The 14,035-nt window shown below is 41.6% G+C and overlaps 1 protein-coding gene across 19 annotated transcripts in view; it reads right to left on the minus strand.

Annotated features, from left to right (window-relative positions):
* ENTPD1 (ectonucleoside triphosphate diphosphohydrolase 1) overlaps positions 1-14,035 on the minus strand; it is a 126,045-nt gene that overhangs the window by 23,213 nt on the left and 88,797 nt on the right. For 10 of the 19 annotated variants that reach the window (XM_070560790.1, XM_070560800.1, XM_070560810.1 and 7 more), the window contains 4 exons: positions 11,374-11,524; positions 8,943-9,102; positions 7,536-7,775; positions 6,170-6,427 (listed from right to left, as the gene is read on the minus strand). In XM_070560790.1, the coding sequence (XP_070416891.1) occupies positions 6,170-6,427; positions 7,536-7,775; positions 8,943-9,102; positions 11,374-11,462 (747 nt within the window). In that variant the 5' untranslated portion in view covers positions 11,463-11,524. Of the gene's footprint in view, positions 1-6,169; positions 6,428-7,535; positions 7,776-8,942; positions 9,103-11,373; positions 11,525-13,535; positions 13,672-14,035 lie in introns of all 19 variants that reach the window. The other 9 variants (XM_070560840.1, XM_070560817.1, XM_070560758.1 and 6 more) reach the window with 2 other exon arrangements.

Here is a 14,035-nt window from a genome sequence, read left to right on the forward strand (position 1 = left end):
TCTTACTCTTAGGGTAAGACTTTGGAGACTCAATCTATCAGATGTTCTTTTGCCAGAACGATTCCAAAAGCAATTCTTGAGGGAAATGCTGACTCAGCTCCAGGAATTCCTAATTTTGCCTTTTGGTGCAAGTGCGATGCTAGGCCTACCACTGAGATCAAAATCTGTGATTGGATCCTTAATTTCCATATTAGGAATCAATCTTACTTTATAAACATTTACTTGATTGGTGTCTATAACCTATGGTCCATATTTAAGCAGCAACTCAGAATAGGAACACTCTAGGCCATCTTCGGAGAACATAGCCTCAAAAGATCAGCTCCTCATCTTCTTTCAATTGCTAGCTTAGATAAGTAATATTTATGGAAGATGATTTGAAGGATATCTGTCTCTCCCCTCTTCCAGCTACTCTGAATTCTTTCTTTCTATCACGTTGAGTATCAAAAACCTATATTGCCTCAGTCTATCACTGAATTGCTATCACTGAGTTGGCTTTTTAATATTATGCCTCTGGGTTAAAGTTGCTGTAAGAAATTGCAATTTTAAAAAATGTGGTCAAACCAAAAATAAAAGTCCAGGCCCAGACGGCTTCTCTGGAGAATTCTACCAAACATTCAAAGGAGATTCAATACCTATCCTTCTCAAAGTATTCCAGAAAATTGAGGAAGATGGAGCACTCCCTAACACATTCTATGAAGCCAACATCACCCTGATCCTAAAACCAGACAAGGACAACACAAAGAATGAAAACTACAGGCCAGTATCACTGATGAACATTGATGCAAAAATCCTCAACAAAATTCTGGCAAACCAAATACAGTAATACATTAAAAAGATCATACACCATGATCAAGTGGGATTTATACCAGGGACACATGGATGGTTCAAAACCGCAAGTCAATCAGTGTGATACACCACATCAACAAAATGAGAAACAAAAGCCACATGATCATCTCAATAGACGCAGAGAAAGCATTTGACAAGATCCAACATCCATTTATGATAAAAACTCTCAATACAATGGGTATAGAAGGAAAGTACCTCAACATAATAAAGGCATATATGACAAACCCACAGCCAACATCATACTCAATGGGGATAAACTGAAAGCCATCCCTCTGAGAACAGGAACAAGACAAGCATGTCCACTCTCACCACTCTTATTCGACACAGTACTGGAGGTGTTGGCCAGAGCAGTTAGGCAGGAAAAAGAAATAAAAGGAATCCAAATAGGCAATGAAGAAGTGAAACTCTCACTGTTTGCAGATGCCATGATCTTATATATAGAAAACCCCAAAGAATCCATTGGAAAACTATTAGAAATAATCAACACTACAGCAAAGTTGCAGGGTATAAAATCAACATACATAAATCAGTAGCATTTCTATACTCTAACAACGAACTAACAGAAAAAGAACTCAAGAACACAATCCCATTCACAACTGCAACAAAAAGAATAAAATACCTTGGGGTAAATTTAACCAAGGAAGTGAAAGACCTATACAACGAAAACTACAAGACTTTCCTGAAAGAAATTGATGATGACATAAAGAGATGGAAAGACATTCCATGCACATGGATTGGAAGAATAAACATAGTTAAAATGTCCTTACTACCTAAAGCAATCTACAGATTCAACATTATCCCAATGACATTCTTTACAGAAATAGAACAAAGAATCCTAAAATTGATATGGGGCAACCAAAGACCCCAAATTGCTAAAACAATCCTAAGAAAGAAGAACAAAGCCAGAGGCATCACAATCCCTGACTTCAAAACATACTACAAAGCTATAGTAAAACAGCATGGTACTGGTACAAAAACAGGTGTACAGATCAATGGAACAGAATTGAAAGCCAAGTAATAAAACCACACATCTGTGGACAGCTAATCTTCAACAAAGGAGCTGAGGGCCTTCAATGGAGAAAAGAAAGTCTCTTCAACAAATGGTGCTGAGAAAACTGGACAGCCACATGTAAAAGAATGAAAATTGACCATGCTTTTTCACCATTCACAAAAATAAACTCAAAATGGATCAAAGATCTAAAGGTAAGACCTGAAACCATAAGGCTTCTAGAAGAAAATATAGGCAGTACACTCTTTGACATCAGTATCAAAAGGAACTTTTCGGACACCATATCTTCTCAGACAAGGGAAATAACAGAAAGAATAAACACGTGAGACTTCATCAGACAAAAGCGCTTCTTCAAGGCAAGGGAAAACAGGATTGAAACAAAAAAACAACGCACCAATTGGGAGAAAATGTTTTCAAGTCATATATCTGACAAAGGGTTAATCTCCATACTATATGAAGAACTCACACAACTCAACAACAAAAAATCAAACAACCCGATCAAAAAGTGGGCAGGGGACATGAACAGACATTTCTCCAAAGAAAATATACAGATGTCCAATAGGCACATGAAAAGATGCTCATCATCACTGATCATCAGGGAAATGCAAATCAAAACTACACTAAGATATCACCTTACACCCGTTAGAATGACAAAAAATAACCAAAATAAAAAGTAACAAATGTTGGAGAGGTTGTGGAGAAAAAGGAACCCTCATACACTGCTGGTGGGAATGTAAACTGGTGCAGCCACCATGGAAAACAACGTGGAGATTTCTCAAAAAAATTAAAAATAGAAATACCATATGACCCAGCCATCTCATTACTGGGTATCTATCCAAAGAACTTGAAATCATCAATTCCAAAAGTCCCATGCACCCCTATGTTCATTGCAGCAGTATTTACAATACCCAAGACGTGGAAGCAACCTAAGTGCCCATCAACTGTTAATTGGATAAAGAAGATAGGGTATATATATAAAATGGAATACTACTCAGCCATAAAAAAGTATAAAATTGTCCTATTTGCAACAACGTGGATGGACCTTGAGGGTATTAAATGTTAAGTGAAATAAGCCAGATAGAGACAGGCAATCTCTGTATGACTCCACTCATAGGTGGAAGTTAAACATGTAGACAAAGAGAACAGATTAGTGGTCACTAGGGGAAAGGGGGGTGGGGGGTAGGCACAAAGGGTGAAGTGGTACACCTACAGCATGACTGACAAACAACAATGCACAACTGAAGTTCCACAAGGTTGTAAACTATCATAATCTCAATAAAAAGTTTTAAAAAAATGTGGTCAAAGACATTATCTAATAAAATCTTCTGTGTAAAATATCTTTGGGTTTCACTTTTGGAATAGCTTTGCTTTGCCCTAGGGCCTGGTATGCTGGGTATAATGAAAAGTGTGTATCTGATTGTCTTATTTTTTTCCTTGGCTACTAGGAAGCTCAGAGCTAAATACACACATACACACACACACACACGTATACATATGTAAATAAATAAATTTTTGATGTTCTTTAATTCTAGTTCCCTATTGAATTTGTTTATAACCTTTCTTATTTATATAAACAGTACAATGTGATCTTTTAAAAAAATTCCTATGTGACCTCATAAGTAATTACCCACAGATGTTCCCTCTTCCTTTTTGATGTTTCTAATTCGCCTGCAAATTGGATTCTGTCTAGCAACCAAGGCTACAGTGTAGCCCAACTGACGAGAATACTGACAGTTTTTAATATTCTTCTACAAACTAAGAGTTAGATCATGAGTGCAGCATGCAATTGTGGAAAAAAATTCCCTTCCCTGTAAATTCTCTGTGGCTGGAGAATACCCAGGCTAACTTGTCTTGGAAATAATGGGAATGCAACTGGATTTTTGTGTTACAAATAGATATGCTGCAAAATGCAGGACTTAGCGATGGGGACTTCCTGCAGGAATGACAGCCTAGAATGAGGACTGAGAGGAAGAAGTAACCTTTTTAAGGTCCCACCTGGTACTAGGGTATGATAATTAGCTGTTTGTTATTTTCAATGATGTGCTAGAGCTGGCTCCTACCCACTCACCAGAGCTGATTGTTAAAATTTCAGGATTTTTGTGAGCCAGTTAATGTCAGGTTGATATCAAAATAGGCCATGGTGGGAGTACTTGTACCATGCAAATTGGCAAATGCCACAAGTCAGCCCCTCCATCTCAAAGAGCTGGCTGTTAGACACTTACCAGACGTTTACTATTGCTTTTTGCTCACAACTACCATTGAGATACGTATATCTGTCCTCATTTTATATATGAGGAAACAGCCAAAAAAAATCTTTAGACTTTAGGAAGAAATTACAGAGGGGACAAACATGTGAATTAGAAACTGCCACACCAGGAACAGGTCCAGGTACAGTGCTGACCTTAAGGGCTATATTCAGAGAAGAAAGATCCTATTCAGAGGAATGCAGTGAGCTAATCTAAAGAGATTGCCAAATTGAGATTCAGAAGGCTGCAAGAACAATTTCAGTGAGGGACTAAGGGACCCAAGAGAAAAGCCTCCAGGGGGAGCTCAAGGCTCCTCCAACCTTTTCCAACTCCTCCTCCTACCTTGGTTGGAGGAATCACCTCAAAGGCAAGAAATTCCACCGCCACCCTGCCTCCCAAGAAAGAAGGGTTTGCTCAAGCTTGAAGGCAGGAATCGAGCCACGTTTCCCAGGGGGCAAAAATTTCAGAAAAGTTTTAAAAAGTCAACACACAAGAGTATATTCCTTTTCCTTCAGTTGTACTTCTTAGCAGTGACTGGAATGGAAATGGCCGTTGGCTGTCCAGCATCCCTGGCCACCTTCCTCCCTTTTGTGTCTTTCCTCCCTGCCTCCTTTCTCTTCCAGAAGCTGGATTCAAAACAAGGGCCTTGGCCCAAAAAAGCCCAAGATGGGCAGCCAGTGCCAGCCCAGTTATAGGGCATCCAGGTGAAGTTCTAGTTTGTTTTGAATTTGTATTTGAAGCCAACTAATAACCTAATATTACTTTGCCAATCATTGTCCTGTATTTCCTTCAGGAACCTTGAGGGAAAAGGGAAGTGCAGCCTGTGCCATGGTTAAGGTAAGCCTGGATCCACAGTACTACCCATTGTTGTTTTCCCAGGTACCAAGGGAATGAAGAGCTCATCTAGTTCACAAGTGGCAGAGTCAGCATTTAAACCAGGTATGATTACTACAGGGCCTGTGCTCTCTCCAGGGAGCTCTTTCTGTGACATTAGGCTGGGGCAGGAGACCTTGAGAGAAACTCTCCTGCTGGGGTCCTGAAGGAGAGTTGGACTTACTTCCTTACAGGCTGATCTGTTTTCTGAAAATGGGACAAAGAGTGTGAAGGCAGACAAAAGTGCTTGTTTCTTTGAATGATATCTTAAGTGATTAAGTGAGATAATGTATATATAGTGCGTAGTCAATAATTGGCACGTGATTGATGGTAGCTAATTTTACAATATACTAAACTGTGATTATGTTAATGCTTAATCTCCAGGACCAAAATATGACATTTGAACAATGAGTAGATTAAGGGAACCTCTTCTAACTCTGCTTATATATTTTATCTTAATCTGGAGTCATTTAGAAAAGAAGGAATTTGGAGTTGGGATTCAAATAGTCAAAATGTGAATATCTTCAATGTTTCCTGGGATTTCTGAGTTTCTACTTCCTAAATGTCTTTATAGAGGAAAACCATCAGCAGAGACATCTAACTGCTGCTTCTCTCTCTTCTGACATCTGAGAAGCCACCTGAGGCAAATCCTAATGGGGGACTACGCAACAGTCAGCCCCTTCTTCTGACTCCCAGAGTCCTGATTTACCCAGGTAGAGGAAAGCAATATGCTCGGGAAAGATTCCCCAGTTCCAGGGCATGAACAATGATTAGTCTAAACCAACCATGTTAATCCATTCCTCTTTATCACAGATTGGTTTAGAAGTGGGCATTTCACCAGATTCTGGCCAGTGGCATCTGAAATGATGTTTGTTTGCACTTTTGTGAAATTGGAGAGAGATGTATGCAAGAGAAACCTCCTCCTTTCCTGCTTTGGCTTTGCACGTGAAGATGGAAACTTAGAGCAGTAGCTCCCATCTTAGCACCACAAGAAGGCCAAAAAGAAAATGAAAAAGCTGATCACAAGTCCTGACATTGTTAAGCTGAAGAACCAACCCTGAATTATCTACCTGAAGGCTTATCATCATGTGAGAGAAAAGTAAATCTTATTATTTAAACCCTTTGTAGGCACATATTCTATAACTTATAGCCAAAATCATCCTAACCAATATACCTTACCATTTCAGAAACTTACCCCAAAATCCCCTTCGAGTGGTGGCAAGAAAACCCCATCAAAGGAACATCGAGAGTAAGGACAGTAACTAGTGTTGAAGAGTTGAAGGATGCTTTGCTGGCATTGTTGATAGTTTCCAGTGCCCTGGATTTGAAACTGATGAAACGGAAGAGTTGTCTCAAATCTCTTGGTACAGGGGCTCTTGTAAAGGTCACTTATGTTCATTACCTTCTCATATCCAGGATGAAAACATGGGTCCCTGAGGGTTCCATTTGTATCCTGAATGGAAAAATCACTTGAAGACATCATGTACGAATTTTCTGGGCAGAAAAGTACCAGTGTGACTTCATTAATGTGTAGGAATTATACAACGTCCCAGCACTCAGCATGAGCATCAGTATGCCCCTGCTCTGCCTTGTTCACCCTTGAGAATAGTCAGATTTGTCTAACAGGCACAGAAGGGGTATCAGATGTAAATGAACTTTCGCTATTCATAGAAAGCTAATATAGTTAAAGCTGAGCCCAGAAATGCCGTTAGCCTGGATTGTTCCCTAGGACTAATCACATAGTTAGAAGCAGATTCACAAGGAAAACTCTCAAGGCTCTCACAACTTTAACCTGAGGTAGCTCTCCAGGAGTCTGCCTACACCCCTGCCCCCACCTCCAAGCAAAAAATCAGAAGCTCTGAGAGCTGGATATACCTTAGATCCTTTAACCAGGATTATCAAAATGTTTTTTAACCCCCAGCCTACTATGTTCAAGTGAAGAAAGGGGCTGCTGTGGATTAGAGACACATAGGCTCAGTAGGCATCTCTCAGCTGCACCTACCCCCTTGGTGGTCGTCTTATTGACAGTGCTTCTGAGAACCAGAGAAGGCACTTTGGAGGGGAGCAGAGAACTGGCTGTCCTTTCAGTGGAGTTAGGGAACAGCTGGATGTGCCATCCTTGCTCTGTGTGTGTTTGTCAGAAGGCGCCTGGTAGTCACATGATTTTGAGTATGTTTAACTTTTCTTGCCTTCAAAATGCAGTTTGTAGGAAATGGAAATTAAAAAGTAGTAAAGAATTTATAAATTGCACACACCCACCCCCCAACAATAGACTAGCATATAATTTTCATTGTCAGCCCTACAGGGGTAAGCAATTATTTCCTGAGAAAGGATTCGAGTCATGTCCTTGGAGATAGTGCAGTAAACAAACATAGGAGGTGATGTCTGGAGGGAATATCGTAGGGGTCTACCAGATGTGCTTAGATATCCTGCCTGGAAAGGTTTGGAAAGTACAGTAACCAACTTCAGACCTATTACTGAAGTAGACAGAGAAAACAACAGGATGTGGGGGCTGGCAGCCCAGATGTGGGGAGGGCAGGTCTGGATTCAGTTATACTTGCCTGAATGTCCTTGGCCAGTTTCTGCATGAGCGCTTGATCCTTCCCATAGCACAAGAAGCTGTGTGTGTATATACTGTAGTCCTTGCCATACAGGCGAAAGTGCAGAGCATTGTCTGGAGACTCAGTGCTCTTGTTTTGGGGCACAAAAGTGATTTGTGTAGAGGCTCCCCCAAGGTCTAAAGCTCCATAGGTTCCCTGAGTATCGTCTCCCTTTGGCATCAGGTTGAGCCATCGCAATTTCTGAAAGAGAGAACAGTCACCAATGGAAGTCTCTGGATCACTATTTCTTGGACTCAGGTACTCCCTAAGGCAAAGGAGCAGGGGCATAGGGGTGACACAAAGCTCGCTGGAAGTTCCTAAGTCCGCATCAGATCAACAGCAAGAAAAGAAGGGCTTCAAAGACATAGCTCAGACAGCAGCAACATAGAAGCAGTATAGCCAGTCTTCACGAAGAAGGGGGCTGGGGTAAGTTCAAATCCCCACTTATTTGCTCATTAGCTGTGACCTTGAGCAGAATAATTACCTTCGCAGGCCTCAATTTGGGGCTCTAACATGAAAGAACACCTCATACAGTTGTTCTGAAGATGAAATCAGACAGTACGTGAAAAGTGCTCAACAGCACAAGATGCATAGCATGAGGCAAATATTAGCTATTCTTCTTATTTTTTTTAAAGATTTTACTTTTCTTTTTTCTTCCCAGAGGCCCCTGGTACATAGTTGTATATTCTAGTTGTAGGTCCTTCTAGTTGTGGCATGCAGGACGCCGCCCCAGCGTGGCTTGATGAGCAGTGCCATGTCCACGCCCAGGTCCTGAACTGGTGAAACCCTGGGCCGCTGAAGCAGAGCAAGCGAACCCAACCACTCGGCCAAGGGGCCAGCCCCAGCTATTCTTATTTTTTTTATACCTTTTTTTGGGGGGGGGGGTGGGGAAGATTAGCCCTGAGCTAACTACTGCCAATCCTCCTCTTTTTGCTGAGGAAGACTGCCCTGAGCTAACATCTGTGCTCATCTTCCTCTACTTTATATGAGGGACGCCTATCACAGCATGGCTTGCCAAGTGGTGCCATGTCCGCACCCGGGATCCGACCTGGCAAACCCCGGGCTGCTGAAGCGGAATGTGCGAACTTAACTGCTGCGCCACTGCATTGCCCCCTGCTATTCTTATTTCTAATGATAGATTTTTAATTTCCTCTATGTCTACCTAACGTGAAGATAGGGCTTCTTTATTTTCTAAAAGTAAAAGTTCTTTTAAGAGAATTATACCTTTGGTGACCCTTGCAAATGTGGGGGTAAATTAATTTGCTCATTCATCCATCATTCATTCTGGCTAGCAATCCAAGTAGTGCCTGAGATATTGATGGCATTGGCCCCCAGGGGGCCACCTCCATGGGTCCTTGAGATAGTCACCTGAGTGAATTTGCCCAGAAGATAGTTGATAGTAATCCAGCCATAGGCGCCTTCTTCTTGGCCAGTGATGATTCTGGCACCCTGGAAGTCAAAGGGGTATCTGCTAAGGCTGTTCGTCACTGTATTCAGGACCCTGTTTGCCAATGGTTCGTTTTCTATCCTGCACAAGGGAAGAGCTGAATTACTGGTTTTGTTTTAATAACTGCAAGTACCTATTTAATTTATTTGTTTATTTATTTATTTGAGGAAGATTAGCCCTGAGCTAACTCCTGCCAATCCTCCTCTTTTTGCTGAGGAAGACTGGCCCTGAGCTAACATCCATGCCCATCTTCCTCTACTTTATATGTGGGACGCCTACCACAGCGTGGCTTGCCAAGTGGTGCTATGTCCACACCCGGGATCCAAACCAGTGAACCCCAGGCCGCTGAAGCAGAACTTGCAAACTTAACCGCTGTGCCACTGGGCCGGCCCCAACAACTACCCATTTTAGCCGCAGCTTCCAGTCAGTTCTCCTGGGAAGTGAACCATAAGTCACTAAAATAAACAGAGAGACGGAGATCTCCACACATTGCTATCTGAAGGGCCCTCCTTTTGGGGGAGGCAGAACTAGTCTTTTGGCTGCCTCTCTCCAAATCCAAATCCTTCCAATCCCTGCATGGGTTGGTCTTCCTGAAATACCATTTTCAATGTTTTCCCTGGCTCTTAAAAATCATCAAAGTCATTTAAATGACTATGGCGGTGGCAACTAGGTGTTGTTGATCACCACAGTGACCGCTGACGTGTGCTACATTAGCCATTGCTGGTGGCTCCTAGCTGTTTACATAGCCAGGCTCTGTTTGAGGTTTTTTAATTAGGGCTCTAGTAGACACCAGGTGGCAAATGTCCTGGGACAGATACCCAACCTCCTTTGGCGTCAGATCAGAAAAAAATCTTCCTCATATTGTGCTTCAGTTCCTGGGTCTATTTGAGAGACCTAGAGGGAAACTTCGAAAGTTGTCATAATAAAGACGGGATGTAATTGCTTCCAGGATGTAGGCTATGCAATATGGACAGCCTCTGTCAGAGGATGCTGCCTTCTAACTGCACTAGAACCCTGTAATCTCTCATCAGTACGGCTTCCATACCCTCCCAAACAGACCCCTTACCCTTAGTTTTCCTCCCCTCCAGTCCACCTTCTTTTCCAGTGTCACCAGTTGTGTAACACCCTTTAATGGCTTCCCATTATCTCCCAGATGAACTCCAAACTCCCTAGCATGGCCCACAAGGCACTTTGTGATCTGGAAGCTGCCTTCTCAGAATCCCACTCAGAATCCTGGCTCTACCACTTACCAGGTGTGTGACTTTGGATAAGTTACTTAACATTTGTAAGCCACAGCTTCCTTATCTGGTTAAAAATAGTTAATAATACCTCTTATTTCATAGAGTTTTGATGAATAAATTAAAAGCACAATGCCAAGAACAAAGCAAGGGCTCAACAAATACAAGCTGCCATCCTCCTCCTCCTCCTCCTTTTTATTATTTTACTCTATGCCCTCTATGTTCTATCCATGCAGAACTATTTCTAGTCCTCTGAACATGCCCTGGTCTCTTACACATCCCTGCCTTTGCACATCTATTAGAACACAAGCTCCAGGAAGGCAGGGACTTTGTCCTCTTCACTGCTGCATCCCTAGGACTTAGAACAATGCCTGACACATAACAGGTGCTGAGTAAACATGGGTTATGGAAAGCACACTGTCTGGTCTGCCAGTAGTGCCCTTCTCCAACTCTCCAACTCATCCTTCATGATTCAGCTCATATGTCCCCTCCTCTGGTAAGTCTTCCTGATCTCCTCCCATTCTGGCAGGGCCAAGTGTGCTCCCATAGCAGCTCTGTGCACTCTTCTCTTAAAGAATTGATCACCCTGTATTGAAACTCTGATCTCCTTGAGGGTTGAAGGCACCTACTTCCATATCCCAGGACAGAGTAGGCAGTCAGTACATGCTGAATGAGTGAAGAACAAACAAACAAATAATGTACACAAGTACTAAGTGGTGAGAAATAAAGATGTGCTAGTTGTGATTATTTATGTCTTGGGACACCCATGAGTCTCCTCTGGTCTTCCTCCTCACAGATATTGAATGGCTAAATCTGTAGCCCCAAATCCCAGAATATATAGGCTCAGTCTTTCTCTCTTTGTGCCCTCACCTATTTGAATTCCCTGTGGGGAGATGGGCAAGAGGGCTTTTTCAACACTGAAATTTCCACCATTACTCATAGTAAGAGTTTGGGAGTTTTACCCACTTAATGAAATTTTCTTTCTTAGGTGTGGACATTTACAATGTTTAGAATTTGGGTCTTAGGCAAGTGTGGCTTTCTCCCATAACTTCAGAGGCTTTTGCACTGCCAACTCCAACTCCCAGCCACTGTTGATCCCTACGTGCTGCTGTACCTGAGCAACCGCATGCCTGCCGTGGCTCCCAGGTAAACAGGTGTCTCTTGGTGCTGGGACTGTGGAACCACTTCCCTGGCTCTTTCCATGCATTCAGCCAGATAAAGTTCTATGTCATTTACTTTTTGAGCATATTTTGAGATTCCAGGACCTAGGGAAAGATGTAGAAGCAGATGACAATATTTTTTAAAAGTATAGGACATAACCTTGACAATATTAGAGCAAATTACTGATGTTTTTTGAGCAAATTCAAGAAGACAATTTCTTGATGTGATATATATTAGGTTGTTGTACTCAGAGGATAACTCACTGAACCTCGCCTTCATAGGACTTTTCAGACCTTGGGCTGGGTCTGTCTGCTGTTCAATAATTTGCCACTGGATGGTGCAATTTTCACATTCAGTTGCATAACCTTCCTAACTGGTCTCAGATTTTAAGGGGGATCTTATAGATAGTACTATATAAAGCTTCTTTTTGATGTTTCTTCCACAAGTTGTAATTAACAACACTAATTCCTAGAAGACCTGAAAGGAGAAATACGACATTTAAAACAAAAATTAAAATAAACACCAGGCACACTGGCTTTTACTTAAAAGATAGAAACTGCTACTAACTAGCTATGTGATCACGACCAGTCCCCTAAAATTTCTGAAGTGGAGTTTTTTCTTTTTGAGAAATAAATGACAAGCAATAGGATATACTGAAGTATATGAGTAAGCCATTTGCTGTAAAACTAATTTGGCCTGAACTTGTTTTCCCAAAAGGGCCTGACATGGCCAGAAAGCATGCATTTTATATCTGCTTTAAATATTTACTATGTCCCAAAGACAAGAATAACGCCCTTAAAGATAAGACTGTAACTTCCCCCACATTAGCATTTTCTTATGGATAAGCATCTCTCCCTAAACTAAGGATTGATTTCTGGCCTGCTGCATTCACCCCGTGACCACCCAGCTGAGACCACAGACCTGCTACCTGCTGTGTTCATCAACTGCTGTGTGAAATACTGTGCCAGCAAAGCAATCATGGCTATTGTAAAAGGGACTTTGTAATCATATGTGATACATGCTCTTTGACGTGTATCTCTCAACCCCTACTCCTTTGGAGTGCTCCATTCCTTTGTGAAAGGACTCTTCTGGGCTATATGGGCCTCAGATCTGGCTCATAATAAACTCACTCCAATTTTGATTTATACGTTGGTTATGGATTATTTGCGTTGACACTTTGTTAGAAGAAACAGGAATAGAATCCATGTCTCCTAGGTGATTTTTCTACTCTGATACCCTGCCTCCCTAGTAAAATTGTTTTTACAGTTTTAGAGCAAAACTAAGTGCTGCTATGGAAAGGGTTAGAGCCAAGATTCCCTAAGCTTTTTGAAGTTAACATTTAATAATTTCAGCTCACTTTAAGATGAACATCTATACCATCAATGCTATTTATAGTGAGGATTTGTTTTAAGATAACTATCCAAATATGTTATCCATATTATCCACAGGTTTTTAAACAGCCTATTTACTTAACCATAAAGACAAAATTAGCTCTAACTTATCAGCTAACTGTTTTGATTCCAAAAGTCTGGCCTTTAAGAATTGGTGGCTTTAAACTCACCTTTTATCTAAATATTTGAGTCTTTCTCTTTGGAGAGGGGAAAATGACTGCATTGGTTAGGACAGATACCCAGGGTGAATCTCAGGAGATGGATATATACTAGATTAAAACAACAACAACAACACTTTTAAAAATAGAAGCAGTGAATTAAATAGAAGTCAATAAAATGAGAGATTTGGGATTTAAGAAATGCTTGAAGTACTGTCTCAGAATTCATGGGGCCTAAAGTCTAAGGCCATCAGGCTGCTGGGTAGAATTATTTGCTCTCTTGGAAACATCTCCTCGTGACTGCTTTTTTGACAAACTATGAAAACTAGTAGACCCTACAGGTCACACAATTAAAAGTCAATTATCTTCTGGGGTCTAGGTTACCTGTCTGAGTAAAAATAAACAATGGGTCCCTGGCTCAAAAGGCCGAGAGAGAGAACGGTCAGAGAGATGATGGTGCGTTGTGGTAACATTGGGTGCATGCTGGGGTGTTGGATGGGAAGAAGTGAAAAGAACTGAACTGTCAACCACTCTAACTTGTTTTGTGACCTTAAAAGAAAACTAACCAGGAAAATAAATCAATATGTAATCCAGTGATTCAGAGCAGCAGGAAGCCTGGACTGCGGTTAGGAGACCCTGATTCTTGTCCTGGTTCTGTTGCTACTTGCAAGTCACTAGTCTTCCAGGGTTTTTCTTCCTTCTCTGTAAAACAAGATTTAAATGATCCACAAGGTCCTTTTCCAACCCTAAAAATCTTTGATTTGGCCTTCTCTGCCTAGGGTCCATAGAACTGCTTCTCTTAATCCTTGTCCTCTAATCTACAGCTCGGAAGAAATTTTTGAAAGCCTTTAGCTAGCTATGGACCAGCAGCATCATTTCCTGGGAACTTATTAGAAATGCAGATTCTGAGGGCTCATCCCAGACCTCCTGAATCAGAAACTCTAGGGGTGGGGCCTAGGCGCTGTAACCAACCCTACAGGTGGCTCTGAAGCAGATTCAAATTTGAGAACCACTGGCTAAGACGTGGGTTAGAAGTTAGGCACATCTCCATTTGAACCGCAGTTCT

This window comes from Equus przewalskii, chromosome 1 (assembly GCF_037783145.1).
Source record: "Equus przewalskii isolate Varuska chromosome 1, EquPr2, whole genome shotgun sequence".
Taxonomy (NCBI): Eukaryota; Metazoa; Chordata; class Mammalia; order Perissodactyla; family Equidae; genus Equus; species Equus przewalskii.